General features: G+C 37.3%; 1 protein-coding gene across 1 annotated transcript; it reads right to left on the bottom strand.

The window, feature by feature from the left end:
• Positions 1-3,001: 3,001 nt before the first annotated feature.
• Positions 3,002-9,668, bottom strand: LOC116195573 (probable sucrose-phosphate synthase 1). Its single transcript, XM_031524836.1, has 13 exons — positions 9,234-9,668; positions 8,994-9,083; positions 8,031-8,272; positions 7,649-7,712; positions 6,822-7,520; positions 6,128-6,244; positions 5,825-5,956; positions 5,556-5,732; positions 5,325-5,378; positions 5,170-5,232; positions 4,105-5,049; positions 3,805-3,932; positions 3,002-3,685 (listed from the first exon to the last, which is right to left on the bottom strand). Exons 1-13 carry the CDS (start codon positions 9,414-9,416, stop codon positions 3,406-3,408), a joined length of 3,174 nt encoding a protein of 1,057 aa, XP_031380696.1. The 5' UTR covers positions 9,417-9,668; the 3' UTR covers positions 3,002-3,405.
• Positions 9,669-18,201: the final 8,533 nt, after the last annotated feature.

The following is an 18,201-nucleotide window of genomic DNA, read 5'->3' as shown; positions in this document are numbered from 1 at the left end:
CTACGACTCAACGCGTGATTCGGTCACGATTCCACAGTCCCGACTCACCCCGTAGAATCGGAATCAGTGACCCCGCCTTGAATTGTAGAATCGTACGATTCTACGATTCGAATCGCGATTCTGACAACCATGATCAGTGCTAATATTGGCATGTTTGGGGCGACGAAAGAAATAATTGATTAGCTCTTCTACTATGCATTTTTTTTTTACAAAAAAATAATAAAGGAATACTTATGGTAACCATTAGAGCCGACGAAATTAGTAATATTATCCGTGAACGAATTGAGCAATATAATAGAGAAGTCAAGATTGTAAATACCAGTACCGTGCTTCAAGTAGGCGACGGCATTGCTCATATTAATGGTCTCGATGAAGTAATTAAACAAATAAAAAACCGCTCTGATCTCCTATTAAAAAAATTCCTAATTCTCCCTTTGGGGCTTCGACTCTTACATAAAATTCTTGCTTCGGCAATTCAAAAGTGGAAGAAGGTTTTTTACTAATGAATCGATAAATACATTTCCAATAATGAAAAAAATTATCAAAAAAAATGTTAATCTTGTTTGATCCAATATGATAAAAAGACAAAACAAAATAAAGATTCGTTATTAAAAAAAAGACATTATTTATATGACATCATTTATCTATAAAATATAAAGAAAAATAATCTAGAAATAATGTCATATAAACAATGTCTTTTTTTTATAATGAATCTTTATTTTGTTTTGTCTTTTATCATATTGGATCAAACAAGATTGACTAATCTAATAAAAACCTTTGCGGGCAAATATTTACTCTTTCAATATCTATTTCAATTGTAGGGTTAGATCGTAATTTCTCTGAATAAATGAATTGGCCCTAGTTCGTTCTGCCATCCCACAAGTAAATCTTTAAGAAGATAGCAAGTTACAAATTCTATTTCGGTAGGAGATGTATTTCTATTACTAAAGTGGACTCTCCAGTCATTAGATAGAGAAAATCGCCAAGATTTCGTGATCCATTGCTGAACTTATTTTTGATTTATTTCATTTGTTTAAAAAGTACTTAATGTTTAAGTAAAAAAATCTATTTATTTTTTTAGCTAATTCACTTATAATCAATATATATATATAATAACAAAATCTTGAACTGAATTTTCACGTCATCACTTGTTCAAAAATATAAAGCAAAGCTCTTTCACATTGCCAACTCATCATTTAGATTAATGATATTTTTATAATCCTATTCCTATTAAAGAAATATTCTTATGAAGTAGAATCCAACTGAATATATATACAATGAGAAGAAAACATCTAACAAAATATATATAGGTAATATATACAAGAGAAAAAAATATGTGCACGATAATATATAAATTATATATATATCGCCCAATATATAAATTATAAACAACGGAATATAGCGTAAGATATATATAAATATATATAAAAGTCATTTGCATTATATCAAAATATATATAGATTACATAAGTATAATTGTATACGTTAGATGTTGGACGCCGAATGCCGTTTGCAATACACTAAAGGTATATATAGATTATATATATATATATAATTTAATGGTTGGAAATTTCCTTGTTTAATCAAAGTACAATGCTTTGGTTCGATCGATTGAAAATTAAGTCATCTCCAAATACAAAACATTTAATCTTGTACAACAAGAGTAAATGTTTTGTACTGGTCCCAATAATTTCCTCCAATCAGAATCCCTGAGAAAAAATAAATAGTGCATGCTTACAATTTAATTTTGTACATATATATCATACAAAGAATTAGAATTGAACATAGTGTGTCGATCTTTTAAAGGAAAATAATCTAGAGCATAACGTGAGCAAAGGTAAGTACGACATATCCTTCCCATTAAAACTTGCGTACATATGTTGCTGTAAAAGACTAAAATCATGCTCATGTGCGATATAGCTGATTCTTTGAGTCACTATATTTGTTTATCATATGATAAAAGAATTGGAACGTGAGAAAGATACATGAAAATTAGAGTGAGATAGACAATATTGAAGGATCCACGAACACAAGGAGCAATGAATTTATTAATCTTCGTATGATTTTCTTTGATTATATATATGTATATTGAGATCAAAATTTTACATTATTTAGTGAATATTGATATGCTTTTATAATCTGACAGTTCTATCTTTATTTTTTTTAATAATAATCCCTGCAGCGCGCGGATTCTTACCTGGTATTAAGTGTAAACGAGTCAGAGCACGACCGATAGGAAGGGACGATTGCTGGCGACCTCGTCTGTCACAGGTGGTGGCCGAGATCGGGGCCTGCACCACCCTCGATCTCCCCACTCTCTTTGTCGAATATAGACAATGGAGAGATTGGGGGGCCATGGAGGCCCTGATCTGGACCACCACCTCTACAAAGGAGGTTGTTGGTGGCATTTGCGCTCGCCAATGACCTCCTTTGTGATAGTGATGGCCGAGATTGGAGCAGTTACCGCTCCGACTTCCCCCTCTTCCTCTTCACAGAGGGAGATAATAATCCAAAGGAAGTTATAATTGGAGAAGTAAATTAAAAACAAAGGAAGTGATATCAGCAAAAGTTATTATTTGTCTTCAAGATGGCAAACTGACTTTTCCACTTACTATTCTTTATCATTTACTTGGTGGATAAACCATTATATTCCATTCTCGTAATATCCAGTTGTATTCCGCTCTTGTTGTGGATTTATGAAGCATCCACACTATCGTTTCTTGGAAAAAAAAAAAAAAAGTAGGGCGTATCCCTTGAGCTAATGATTAAGAGTGGTTAATGGAATTTTCCTATATTGGATAATAATCCAAAGAAAATACCGTAAAAATGGCCATCTCTGTGGTTTAAATTAAAAAAAAAAAATGCCCATCTCTATATATTTATCATACAGATGCTAGTTATATATCGTAACATAGCATGTGCCGACCTCCCATTAGATGTTAGATCTTTTTTTTCTTCCCCCCAATTTTCTGATGGAATTCATATCACAATGCGCAATCTGATTGCATGCAAAAACTAGTTTCCGTTGCAATGCTTCAATTAAACAACAAACCAGTACAAGTTGCTCTCACCCACAGCACTTGCACGGTAATAATGGCCCAATGCCCATTATCCTGTATATATACTACAAGTAGAGAGGTACGGGTATATTTTCAAGTACATGCCAGACACATCTCCAAAACCAAAAGATTTGGTTCATATGGAAAATTACATGGCCCGGGTTTGTGTTCTGTTTTGGTGGGGGGTTGGCTTGAAACCTGGTCCATACATGATCTTGGACGACATAGTAACTGAAGACCGAAGCAAAGAGAACAGAGGATGTTGAATCATGCCCACCGAATCAATGCAATTACCTGACATGGACTTTCTTTCCAGAAAGCCGTGTTTTCTGATCTCTCTTGCCCCTTTATGATCTAATAAGTCCTAAACTCTCCAAGGAAGCCGTGATGTCAGCACTGCTGCAATTCTCAGGTGTCTGAGCAACATTAGGGCTATCTGATGGCATCACATCAGAGAGGGGATAGCTCCTCCCCGTGTGGAATTGATTGCTCGCACTGCTGCACGCACCCCTGAGAATCACGCTCTTGTGCATTCCTCCCAGAAGTTCTTCGTAGTCAGTGTCCCCACACTCCCCAACAAACACCACCAACCTTGACAGATCCACCCCCCATCTCACACGCAGATACCTGCAAACCATCGTTTCTTTCATCTTTTAGAAACTACTACTGAGCTCATTCTTCGTGCTACTCCCTTTCAGGATAAAAGAGTGCACTTCAATAACAGAAATAACCATCATGTTAAATACCTAATTGCTTGGGACCGAGATGCCAAAACTGGTATAAAATTAAGCCTCGTCCAATTTTGACAGTACACAGCATGGCAACGAAGAGCTTGGATCCTCATCATTTTCCGAACCTCCTTCACTGGGGGAACCTACAAAAGGTAAGAATTTAAGTATACAATTTACTTATGCCATAATGAAAATCAGCAGAAAATAGTGGTGGCATGGTCTCAGGCTTCAATAATTAGCTTAAACTGATGCTGACAAGTAAGAAAATTCTCTACAGTACGGTTTCTTTACTATAACATGGGAGTATATGCATACCATTCCCGGCTTCTGCACTTTGAAAGCATAGCAATAGTCTGTTGAGAGTTTCTCAGCTAGAGTGACAATCTGTTCTTCATTCTTATCCTTCTTATCAGTAATAGAGGCTGCCCAACGCACCAAAGTCTTCCTTAATCCCTCTCCCCCCCAACGATATTCAATGTGTGAATGATAATAGAAATCAATCACAAAGGGACGATTCTCCGAGTTAACTGAAGGATAGTAGAGATCACTACCACTGTTGCAGATAAAAGCATCAAAGTCTTCAGGATTCAAGCCCCCAGAGACGAGGAAAGAGTGAATCTCTGAAATGGTCAAAGATGTTGACAGAATAAATCCAACAGATCCTTCGTTCCTCTCCTTCTCCATAGAAGCAAAAACCTTGCGAGTGACATCAAGAAGATCGTCAAGGGAATCACAGTCCACAGCTAGGACAAAGATATGTTTCCTCCTCCTCAAGGGAGGAAATTTGCTAGAGCTAGTATTCTGATCCAATTTTTCCACCAAACCTGTCTTTCTTGTGTCCTTTAAGACGCCTTTTGACCATGTCATGACAGCATTCTCCAGTTTACTTTTTCTATCAGCTGTGCTCTCTTCAGATCCGACAGAGGCATCATTACTACCTGTTCCATTCTTTTCCCCATCAAGCGAAAACTTCAGATTTAGAGATAGATCCTGTATGTCCCTTAAGGAATCACTTGGGGAATCTGATTCTGTAGTTCCTACTCCTTCATCACTTCTTTGCCATTGTGGATGCCTGGGCTTACAACTTGCAATACGAGAAAGGTAAGTCTTGCAATGCTCTGGCCATGAAAACAGATGAATATTTTTTAAGCCATTCTGCCGGCATTTTGCCCAGAGCTGCTTATCAGCAACCAGCTTCAGAAGAGCATCAGCAATAGACTGCTGATCATGTGGATCAATAAGGAGACCATTGTCAAGAACCTGAGGCAGTATCTCAATCAGTTGTTATTAAATGACTGGAAAAAATGTACCAAGCAAAAGCAAAGTTTTGTGCAAAGAAGATCCTTCTTAGAAGATGTTATGATTGACAAGAAAGTATACCCTCATGATATCAACAGGGCCTCCATTTTTTGTGGCCACAAGAGGCAAACCATGAGCTGCCGCCTGTGCAGAAAATAGATGGACAAAGAAATTAATCTCATGTCCGGCCAAGAACAACCTTCGACATATAATCACTTCAAAGCAAATCAAAGCACCTCTATTAAAGTAAGACCAAATGGTTCAATAAATGCTGGATTGATGAACACACCCTGCATGAAAATAGAACACAATCAGCTAAATCAACCACACTCATATGCCTAATGGCTTCATGTCTGCATGCATGAGAGAGAGTAACCGAGAGAGGGAGAGCGTGAGCACAGCTCTACAAACTGAGTTGGCTAGAAATCAAAATACTCAAGGAACGTCAGATATAGACACAAGGTTACCTTTGTCTTAGCTGCAAGACGATATATATCTGGAACTTCAGATTGTTTGTGATGTTTTGGATATGCCACTTGCCCATAGAGATCATACTTATCAATAAGCTTGAGCACAGAGAGGAGAACTGAGGCATTTGTGCTGGACATTTCATCGATACCATCCCTGTTACCCATAATCAACGTCTGCATGAAGTAGAAATAAAATTACCATCTCAATGATGCCATCTCATGCCCATAATAGAAGAATATCCTCCATCATTAGCACAATGACATACTAGATTTGCCAGCTCTCTTAATGGACGGCATTCTCCAAATGCTTTGACCAAAGTGGTAATATTCTTCTTTGGGTCTGGCCTCGCCAGTGCCAATATCATAGGTTTCCTAGGATTGCTAAAGAAGCGCATTATCTGCAACGCAATGTAACATGTCAAAAATCTACATTTAATCACATGCAGAAAATAATGAGACACAATTTAACCCTAAGGCATATGTTCCAAGTAGACACAATTAAAATAATTAATGTCCCTGAATGTAGGATCTATAAAGTAATATCAACAATTTCAGGGAGAATGCAGGACCTCGGACCAGATAGGAGGATCAGGGACAGTAGGATGATCTTCATTTCCTTCTGCTTCGCCATCCACATCACCATCATGTGGAATAATGTGGTGGAACTCCATTCCTGGAGGGATTATCTGTACAATGTCAGTAAATGAAATAGTTATTATCTGATGATGATCCGCACAGGAAAGAGCATTAACCAATATGCATAATAAGGGATAGGCACATGCAATGTTAGAAAAGTATTGCATATACATATTAGTCAAGTGAACCAAACTCCAAAGCAGATGCAGAGAAAAAGTCAATATCCTTCCTGCCGCAGTTTCAGTCTCAGAAGCTGATTTTAATCTTTTGAACCTTCACATGCTACTGAGGAAGTCCTCTCACCATCAACCGGGACTCTTTCTTGTGTGATAGAATATTAAAAGAGGGCCAAAGCCCACCCCGACCACATACTGAATCAACAGACCTATGCTGCCCTCAGACAAGTCTTTGAGTAAAAGCACACGCTAAATCCACAATAAATATGTCAGGTCAATAAAGTACTACTGCATTTTATTTTAAGTAATAGAATCTTGGTACCCAACCAAAACTGGACATGCCGATAAATGAGGAATAGGAACTAATAATAAGCTGGAGATAACAAAAGTTAATCATCAGCAGCCAAAAATAGTACGATGTTTAGAAACCACAATAGTTCGTGGTACTTACAGCCATGCGAGGCATAAATCTTCCATAACAGCTCACATTGCGCTTGATTCTTGCTCGAATCTTCCGCTCCAGAATGGGATCAAAACCATCATACAGACGCCACTGCTCATCTATTTCCTGCTTCGTGCTAGTTATCACTATCTCAGAGGCATCGAGCGATAATTCTTCAGCTTCTATTCGACGCATAATCTTGTATGTTGCATTTATTTCATCCCTTGATAAACGACCTTGTTTCAAAAGTTGCTCTAACTTATCTCGACCAAGTGAGTGTCCAGTAAAAAGCATTGGTACATTTAAGGCACCAGATAAAAGTGCAGCTGCATCACCAGCGTCTGCATAATGTCCATGGATGGCAACGGGCCACACAGGTTGTCCACCACCAACCTGCTCTCCCAGAACCTTTGCCATCTGCATGACATGGTTGAGTGCACCATCAACAAATTCAGGGATATGAGGCCACAGAAGTTCTTTTGGGATGTACTTATCTCTAGGACCAAATGGTATACGGATAATATAAGCACCACTGCTCTCTCCCATTTCATCCATTAGATTTTCAGAATTTCTAGGGGTCAACATCTCCGTAGGTTCACCATAACTCCAATCAACGTCTGGTGCTGACACTTGCCTAGTCAGCAAATCAACCCGATAAACGCCCGGCATCGAACCTAAAGCCCGTGCTAGTTCCACAACATACTTGACCTATAAAACAGATTGCATGCAACAGACAGTAAATGGAAAGACTGTCATTAACAACTAGTGAGCAAATATCTCCACGCATGCTTTGCTTGATCGAGTGAAAAAAGCAATCAGTGTAACATCAAGCTCACCTGGCCACCAGTATCAGAATCTCGACCAAGCTCCATATTTTCACCCCGTATCAAGCCATGGAGACTGCAGGACCAAAGGCAGTTAAAAAGAATTAGGTACAGTGACGGAGCCAAAGGTGCACATTTTCTTTATCCTAGCAGTTGGATATAATTTTGCTATCACTATTTTATAAAAAATTTATCAGTTTGTGGCCCAACTATCTTGCCTGCCAATTTTTATCCAAAATGACACTGTGCATCTCAAAATCAATTGTCCAAGGCATGAACTTGTTCAACAGAATATTTGGACTAAAAGCATACACACGACCAGTCAAATGGTGTCAGTGTCAGATTCTTTTATATGATCATACTTGCAGAGAAAAGATATCAAGTTTAACCCTGCCTTATTAAAACGAGGTAAAGCTTTTTCCCCTTCTGCTGACTAACCCATGTCTCCATTGCATCAACAGAACTTATCCTGGGAAGCCTGCCTCTGGTGCTATCACCATGAGCAGAGATATCACTGACTGCATCTCCTTTTTCTCCATCAGATAAGTCCTCAGACATGTCAGCAGTGGCTTCTCTTCGGCCTCTTTCCCTTTCAAGCCGACGTTTTGCTTTCCTTTGAGCTTCCTCTCCTTCAAGCTATAAAAGAGAATCAAGCCAGGAGCTAATAAGTGAACTAGTATATTAAGTTTTGAGGTAATCCTTTTTTCCCAGAACACAAGAAAAGAAAAGGCTTTCAAGGACTAGGAGTTCATTAGTGTGTACTGGACAAAGGCTCCAGTCAGAACAGGCAACAAAACCATATGATCCTGCGCAACATTATTTGGCGATGGCATCTCATGGGGATAAATAAAATGGCAACAGCAGCAAGAAGCTCAGACCTCAAAACACAGACTATTATTTCAGTCTCTCAAACTTCTAACAGGATGATTACAAGTAAGGAGGCAACAATACATTTTTCTCTTCAGTGGACTTTCGGCAGTAAGAACGGTGTTTTAGGTAACTTTCTCCTTAACAGGAATAGCTGTGGCAAGTTCAGTTGCAATGATGATTGGAAGCTAAGAACATCATTTAGATAAAGGGGGGGATGAATACCCATCATACCAGACTCGTTTGTCCCCCCTCAAATAGAAGGGAACGTAAAAGGCCATTTCATGTGATTGGAACGTCAATTCAAAACAATATTCGGAAGAGCTCGGCATACTGCACAAACAGCTCAGGAACTTTCCCATAAATCAAGCACGGTGCATAAAAATCCACAATCAGTAACCTAAATGGAGCCAAAGAGTTAAAACTACGGCAAAGCACGAGCTGAAAAAGAAATATAATAATGATGATGACAATGTAGAGAATGAGATACCTGCTTCTTCTGACGGGCCAAGTTCCAAATCCTCCAACACATGTTCTCCAACCTGGTGTTCCTCTCCTGGGGACTCCTCGTTGCTTGGGCCTGGGCAGTGGAGGGAACCAGCAGCCAAGGAGAGAATCAATTAGAAAGAAATGCAATTGCGTACAGTAACAGAGGACCGGATCGGAAAAGGAGGGGGCGGGAGAGATGGAGAAGCGATAGAGATATCGAGCACGTAGGAATCAGTGGAACCTTAACCCAGGAGCGATAGAGATCGGTCTCATCGAATCCGGTGATGACTTCCTCGACGAAATAGCGGGTGGGACTGAAGCGACCTCTCTCCCGCAGCAGCAGCGACGATTTCTTGTCATCGAGAGCCGGACCTACGTCCAGGATCGCCTCCAGGTAACTGTTTATCCAATCGTTTCCCGCCATTCAGGGCTCCTCCTCCTCCTCCGGTGGAATAACTTCTTCTCCGGGAACGGACTGCAACTGCAACTCTCCCTTCCGGTTCCACCTATTATATGTATCTGCCACTGGGGTGCCGCTTTCGCGTGCTCTGATTTGATGGTGCTTTGATCGGGACAGTGAACGAGATCCGCGAGAGAGAGAGAGACGGGAGAGACAGGGGAGAGTGAGCGGATCGAATTGACAGACTATAGAATGATGAAGATCTCTGTGGACGGAAGCGAGCAAAATGGATTTTCGTTAATTACCGAAAAACAAAATGGATTTCCATTTTTTATTTATTTTCCCATTTTTTATTATTTGTTAGACAAAATGCCCGACGCAAGAGTTACTTGGGTCACTAATGCTATGTTTGATTGGATGTAATAGGAATTTCATTACACATCAATTATGTAGGGAATGCCTATTTGGTTACTTGTTTCGTCCGTAATCGTAATAGTAATTACAGGTTTGGTTTCTTCACCATGACCTAGGATTCCCATAAGGGATCGTTTAGTTCGTGGATTATTAGATTATAGGAAATGTTAAATAGCTGGTAAAATAAATTTGAAAATGTCATATTATAATATACCGAATTTGGTAAGATATTATGTATTTGAAAAAATAGAAGGTAATGTGTGATTGCTATATTTGGTATATTAAATAAATGGATGGAAAAGTTAAGTAATTTTACATAAACAACCTTGATTTGTATGGTTACTATCCAAAATTTAATTTTCAATTTTTATTTTTAATTATAAATATATTTCCTTTTATTATATAAATATTTGCTACATGTGATACACATAACATAAACCATATATGTGTATATATATACTATATACATCATTCTGTATAAAAACTCGGTCATATATACACACACCATTCTATATATACACACAAAGGTGATGGCCCATGATATACACGGTCGTTAATGATGTTATTATCAAAAAACTTTATCATAGCATTTAAGCTAATATATTATAGTTAGTGGGGAAAAATTATGTGAGATTAATCATTTTTAAATCAATAGGATAATTAAGCTACTAATCCTTCCTCTTGAATAATGTCAAAGTTAACATGTGTTTGATAAGCAGCAAAAACAATACATTCTGTAATTTATGAAAAAATAATTTGAAATTTATACATTACTTAATTTTCAACTAAGTAAATATGACAAAATTAAAGTTTATTATTTTTTCAGTAAAATATATATATAAAAAAATGTTAGTATGGGTAGTATAGAATCCATATGTACCCATACTAGCCTAAATCATAAAATATTACGTCATAATATATCTGAACATTTGCCCCGAAAAGGGTAGAAAGTAGTACGTAGTATATGAGAAAATCATCCGCGTGATCGAGTATGCTACCAATCAATTTTACAACGAAATTCATGAAAATTAATTTGTTGTAAAACTTATAAAAAATTAAAAGTGCATATTAATATTATTTACTTCATCGTTAAGTAAACGTATATATTAATATATTATTTTATAATATTATTATTTACTTTAACGCTAATTAACGTATTTATTATTGTATTACTTTATAATTTTATTATTTACTTCATCGTCAAGAATTTATTTGCCTAATATGATGAAATAGCAATGCAAACGCACTTATTCTTTTCGTTCATTTATTTATCGAAAGTCGAATAGAATATATTATAAGTAAAATGAACTTATTAAAAATATAATAAAAAAATAAACGAAAACGAATCACAGTCACGAGAATATGAAATTCGAATCGTACTCTTCCTGGCGTACTTCGACAACAGTCAAATTATATATATATATATATGTGTGTGTGTATGATACACACACGAAGCAGATATCTAAAGAAAAAGTAAAATTAGAGTTTAAAAAAATGAATTAAGCTTTAAAAAGGAAAAAAAATGAAAAAAAATGAAAAAAAATGAAAAAAAGAAGAAGAAAGAGATTACCCTTCAGGGCGTAATCTTATAATATCACCCTTAACGGTGGTAGTCCTCATATGTAATCTCTTAGGGCCCATCAAAGCTAGGGAATGTCGATTTTGAGATTCTCGGGCTTCAAATTACCGCTAGACACGAGACACTCCGATCCAAACAACTCCCAAGTAATAAGTAGTAAAATTACTAATTTATCCTTATTCATTAGTCAAATTTTCAAATCGTGCCACTTTCCTTGCCGTCGCCACTTGACGAACTCCACCTCCGGCAATGTTGAACATCATTTCCAATCGTAATTGAGGTTGTAAAGTCAGATCCAGCATCTATTTGGCCAAATTTGTCCTTGATCGACTGAAATCTAGGCTAGAATTGCTCACCTAGGGCTCATAAACCCCAGGGCCGTGTTCGCCCTTGGCTCGTCAATTCAATCCTGGTGTCCATGAGGCCCGACTCGATGAACCTAGGGCTCGAGACCCCTAGTTCGATCGAAGAGAGAGAAAAGAACCCAATACTCGCCAGCCTCAGATTCATCGAGTTGGGCCTCGAGGACCCTAGGGTTAGGTTCATGAGCAGAGGGCGAACCCGACTATAAGGTCTATGAGCCACAAGTGGCCACTGGTTTGTAGGAACTTAGAGTTCTAGAGAACCAGAGCCTTTTTTTTATAAAAAAATATTTTTAAAATTTTAGTTTTTGTGTTTTAAAGTAAAATTTGTTTATTTGGCAAAAAAATAAATATACTTAAATATCTATTTTTTAGTAAATAAATTCTAATTTTATTGGATAGGATCATTTAATTCGATGTAAAGAAGGGTAATTTTGTATTTTTATCTTAAGGAATTATAATTCATATTTCCCTTATTACATCCAACCAACCAAATAAGTTCATTTATGATATTCATTCTATTACTTATGTATTCATATTCCCTACTAATTCCATTCGTCCTTAATTCGATTACAACAAAACAACGTTTAATCACTATTAAAAAAGGTCATATCTACATCATTATTATGATAGTTAACGTGAGAATTAGAATCATAGCTTACTAATATTATTTTGGCTCAGCAAATCAATGAATATCCATTGATAGAAAAATGAGTACAATATAAAATATTCAAGAGAAATATTACAATGATAGAAAAAAATACTGTAGATGCACTGGAATCACCACAAAGAAAAATAAAATGTGACAAAGCACATCCAATAATTGTAAAAATTCTTCCAGTTACAGCATATCTATTCCGAATCTCCTGCAACTAAACTCTACGTGGACCCTAGACAATACTGGGAAGCGAAGCCAAATACAATCCAAATTGAGGCTGCTACTGTGTGGAAACAGATGAGCATAGCCAATATGGGTCTTGAACCGGTATCCAGTGCAGAAACCCTTCATAGGTCACAACCACTAAACCTAAACAATCAACCAACCCTATTAAGCTCAATCCCTATAACGTCAAACCAAAACAGCCTGATTTTGTTGATGGGTTCAAACCAACGACAATCAACCAAAAAGTCAGACTGTCAAATCAAAGCACCAAGCTACCTCAATCGGTCATACCGGTGACTAATATCGGGGAGCCGGGACCTGCAAAAATTAACAGACAAAGCCACAATTGGTCGGTTTTTGCAGGTGGGTTGTAGGATCAGTTGGGCTAGGGTATAATCCTTTGAAGTGGAGGGCGAGATTCTGTCGCTCGGTGGAGGCGGGTAGCCGCGGATTAAAAACTGCAGTCGGAAGGGATGAGGATCAGTCGGACAGGCAGAGAGGTTGGGGAGAGGGAGGGCGCCACTGCTGCGCCGCTATTGCCAATGGTCTGGAGGAGGATGGCCGATCAATAGACGGTCAGAACCGGGTCAATCTGGAGGCGCATGGTTGGTCAAGATGCAGTCATGAGGCTGGTCCCGATCGGGCGGCAACGTGGCCTCTGCCTCCATTATCGTCGGCAATCCGAGGAGATATAGGTTGCCTCCACTTGCTGCCACGAGTCCAATTTAAGAGGGGGAAGGCACGATCAGCGGAGGGGAGCGGTAGGCTGCCCCACACACGCCACGCCGGGACGGAGAGGATGTAGAGTAGGGCTGCTGCGAACTACCGAACGCCCTCCAATACCACCTGCGCCTCAAATCTGGAGCTGGAGAAAACCATGAGCTCGACCGACAACTTGCAGGTTGACGAACCGAGACTGAGGAGAAGGTTGCGACCAGGACTAAGGAGGCCGCTATGGGCGCCAACGTCTAAGAGCCCTCTAGGAGTGTCCTCACAGAGGTCGGAAGGTGAGGATGGGGACTGCTAGCGAACCCACGGGTGGAGCACCGTGACTTGCTCCGTAGCTGAGGCAGAGAGCTCGCCGAACGCGAAACTGAAGCTTTGTGACCCATACAAACGACGTCCCGACCATAACTGCGCCCTCGACTGTGAGAGGAGTAGAAAGAGTAAGGAGGAGAGGGGAAACGGAAAGGAGCCACCGGGAACGAAGACGACCAGGAGAGTGAGGGAGGCCGCAGCTTCCTGATCTCGGTGGCGGTGTTGCCGGACGCGCCGGTGAAGTGGCTGAGCTAGGGTTTCTTCCTTCTGGTCGCAGAGAGATAAAGAGAGGAAGTGACGAGGGAGGGCAGCGGGGAATCATAGCCTCCCAATAGCTCCGTCTAATAATTAATATGAGTTCCAATTTATAAAAAAAATTTATGACTACACTACTTAGCATGTAACTGAAATTGGACAGTTAATTGAACGTTATATATGAATTTAAAATATGTCAGTAATATTTCTTCTTAGGCAAATTAAAAAATCACTTAGATTCATGAGAACATTAATAGCCACCTTACATTCATCAAAAAATTTTAACTTGAAAATTGAATATAACAAGAAAAATAGAGAACCCATTGCCTCCATCTCACTTTTCCATACAAAAGCATTTAGGTGGATAGTCGGGAAATCCACTACTAACAAAATTAGGAATTCTTGACCTCATCACCCTAAAGTGTCAAGAATTTCCCTACCACCACATCCACTTTGCTAGATAAGCCTTTGGAGATGTAATATTATATAAGTCCACGTAGACAAAAATTCAAAGTGAAAATTCATTACCAATGAAATTAGGGAATCCTGACCTAATCATCTTAAAGTTATCATGGATTTGTTGGCACCACATCCTCTTTGTTATAGTAGTCTTGGGCGATGTAACATGAATCTATAGTGAAAAACATTAAGAGAGAAAATATGTTTTTATCTAGTAGTAATAAAGAAATATATGTCCACATTCAGCCAAAAAAAAAAAGAAATATATGTCCACTATATCCAGAATTTTCAAATTTTACCTCAGTTGAAGACTTTTCGACTCATAAGTTATGAAGTTTTGGACTTCCATATTTGTGGCTTTTTGAAATTCCTTTAGTTGTGACTTTCGAATTCTATAACTTATGGAACTTAGGCCCTGTTTGGATTGAGAGTTATCTAATTTTAACTTTAACTTTAACTTTAACTTTAACTCAACACACTATACAACAAAAATACACATTTCCCAATTCAAAAATTTTAACTTTAACTTTAACTCAACACACTACACAACAAAAACACACGTTTCCCAAGTCAAATTTATAATCACATCTCATTTGTCCTTTTTCACAATCAAAATCAAAATCAAAATCAAAATAACTTTAACTCTGAATCCAAACGGCCCCTTAGGATTTCTTGTATGATGTGGCACCATCTTATTGTGCCATTTATTAAATATTCAAAGGTTATGACTTGAAAAATGACGTGTGTTTGATTTTTAAAAAAAATTCAACTCCACTTATTTTCAATTCAACAATACAATCATTACTTTTTTTCTTTTCTTTTTTTTTTTAATATTCAATTCAATTTTTAGGATTAAAGGGGCTCAACTAGGCAGACTTTTCATAATTCAACAATACAATCATTATTTAATCATTACTTTCTCTCAACTATTCATTACTTTTTCACATTTTTCTCATAATTCAACAATACAATCATTATTTAATCATTACTTTCTCTCAACTATTCATTACTTTTTCACATTTTTCTCATAATTCAACAATACAATCATTACAAATCAATTAAAACCAAAACTCAACTAAAAAACTAAACACATTCTAATAAGAGTCTAGGCTCATTCTATGTGATATCTTCCTATGCATTGCGATAGCTTTTATAGATTGTATGTAGAATTGACCAGCCAATTTTGCATATAACTATAATTAATTACTAACCTACTACCCATGTGATGCAAAATAAGCATTTGTTTTTTTTTAATAAGTTCAAAAACCAATAGCTTTAGTTAAAAATTTTAAAATGTGTGCATAATTTAAGGACATAAAATTAACATATGAAAAATTACTTTTAATTCTTGTATGAAGTGGCTTTTTTTTTCTAATGATCATTAGGGGTGTAAGCAATAAATTGAAAATCCGAAAACCAAATAACCTGAATCTAAACGAATTGAAGCCCGAAACCGAAAAACCGAAATGAGTTTTTAGTGGGCTTTAGGGGCGAAAAACCCCGCCCCGAAAAATATCGAGGATCGACTGACGTAACCCAATGGTACCCGGAACCGCCCGAAGTTAGTACTTATATATTTAAAATATATATTTTCTTTTCATTTTTTAAATTTTTATTTCCAAAAAACCTAAATCGTCTCCTCTTTCTCTCATATACTACAGACACACAAACAAACACGATATTTGTCAATCTTGTTTTTGTTATGTTCTTTGTTTCTATTATGTTTTCTATTTTCTGTTTCTATTATGTTCTCTGTGTCTGTTATGTGTTTTCGATCTATTTTGTTCTCTATTTATGTTCTGTTCCTTCTCTATTGAACAGATAATCAAGTTCTATCATTTGTTTCGTTCCATCTATGTTAGTTGTTCTATTCATTGTTCTGTTCGGCTCCTTCTTACAAAGAACTAGTTTTCTTTGTTATCTATTACGTTTGTTCTTTCAATATATTCCTATCTTCCATTATATGGATTCATTATTATTTGTTTTATTTTGCAGATTCATTAATTGAAGATCGGAAGATGAAGGTATTTGACTAGAAGATAGTGAAGTTAGGGATGCCGGAAGTTATGCATTTAGATGTTTTTACTTGCAATGCTTAGACTTCTTGAGTTAGTTGTATTGACTTATGGTGAATTATGTTCCAATAATGTGATGTTTGAACTTGTTATTGCTTTGTAATTATTTTGATCATTTTATCTTTATATGGATAAGGCTTACTCTCTTTATTTCTTCGAACCCTGAAAAACCGATGTTTTGGGCGGTCGTTTTTATTTTTAATGGTCAGATGATTTTAGGGTGGTTTTTTTTATTATTAAAAAATCGGTCCGAACTAAACGAGGACTTAAAATTTCCCCTAAAAACTACCTGTACCCACCCACTTGCACCCCAAATGAATACATATAAAATCAGTTATTGTATAAATTATTCAAGTTAATTTTTAATAAATATCATGATAAATAAATAGATAGATATACATATTAAACTTTTCTTAAATTTATCTCTTCTCACAAATGTATATATTACAATAATTAGTTTATATAATCTTTCATATGTAAATTTGCTACTGAAAAATGATTAATGGTCTAACTATTCTACAATGAGCTAGAAAGGCACAATCAAGTAAATTGCAATACATATCGATTATTTCATTACTATCTTATCGATTTGAAAACTATATATTTACTTAAATTTTAGCAATATTAATAAGAGCAAAAAATCAATGTACATCCTTTTAAAATATAACAAAAACTTATATTTGTTCTATATATAAAAATTTCAAGAATTTTTTTATTACAAATCATTTCCTCGCGAAGTCAAAACTAAAATTGATTAACTTTTTTTTTATGAAAAATAGAATTGATTATTTATATTAATATATTTAGTGCACAATAAATTATACTTAAAAAAAGAAAAAAAACTATGATGCTCCCGCATGGCAGTTGACGGTGTCCCCTCTAGATCTCGGCGAAATATATTTTAGAGAATATAATGTTGTACATCCCAACCTTTTGAGTTTTTCTCAATTTTATCATTGCTTCAAAAATTTTCTAACGCATCCCAACCTTTGCATCATATTTCATATCTATCATGCAGTGACTTGTTTCGTCAAAAATTGATGGAGCGGCTGACATGGCTCCATTAACGGGTAACGAAGCCTACATGGATTATTTTGTGGGCCCTCCTTGTCCACCGTGGTTCTTCTCCGTCCATCTTCTTCCTTTCCCGACCACTTTCCATTCCCACGCGAAAGAACAGCGGGGGAAGGAGATCAGTAGCAACAAACATGGAAGCTGCCCCAATCCTCACCTTCGACGGGAGACGACCTGAGCTCCGGCAATCCTCCACCTCTCCACCCAATAAACAATTCCAAGAAATGTCTCTGCGTTCGTCTCCCTCCGTTCCCACCACTGTCACGGCTCTCTTGTCATCGTCTTCTTCCTCCTCAGCACCTACAAACAAAGCTCCCAGATCCCTCCCCTTCTTCCCTTCCTCCTCCTCGAAGTCCCTTAATTTCCTCCCGCAGAGGAGACCCACCAGATCAAGAACCTCAGGCATGCTTTCTCTGTCGCATGTCGCAGCTCCGACCAACCCCCCTCCCCCCAGTCGACGTCCGAGCCAGAGCAGGCGATTGGATTGGAAAAGCAGTTTGACGCAGTGGAGTAAGGGTGATAGACAAGGACTATGCGATGAGAATCCTTTAACACACCCATAAAGGGCCGTAATAAACAAGAAAACTCTCGAAACTATACCAAAGATATTATTTGACGTTGATTGATCTCATGACCATAGGACTGCAAGGCTTAAATAGAAATCTATTAC

The sequence above is a fragment of the Punica granatum genome, chromosome 2 (assembly GCF_007655135.1).
Source record: "Punica granatum isolate Tunisia-2019 chromosome 2, ASM765513v2, whole genome shotgun sequence".
Classification (NCBI taxonomy): domain Eukaryota; kingdom Viridiplantae; phylum Streptophyta; class Magnoliopsida; order Myrtales; family Lythraceae; genus Punica; species Punica granatum.
This window is presented reverse-complemented; position numbering and strand designations above follow the sequence as displayed.

Bases quoted from the DNA above. Each gene is read 5' to 3' on its own strand.
- LOC116195573 (XM_031524836.1), bottom strand. From the start codon at position 9,416: ATGGCGGGAAACGATTGGATAAACAGTTACCTGGAGGCGATCCTGGAC. The intron at 6,245-6,821 runs GTAAGTACCACG...GACATTGTACAG, and splicing joins GATTTATGCCTCGCATGGCT to ATAATCCCTCCAGGAATGGA. The intron at 5,379-5,555 runs GTAACCTTGTGT...ATTTTCATGCAG, and splicing joins GTCTTGCAGCTAAGACAAAG to GGTGTGTTCATCAATCCAGC.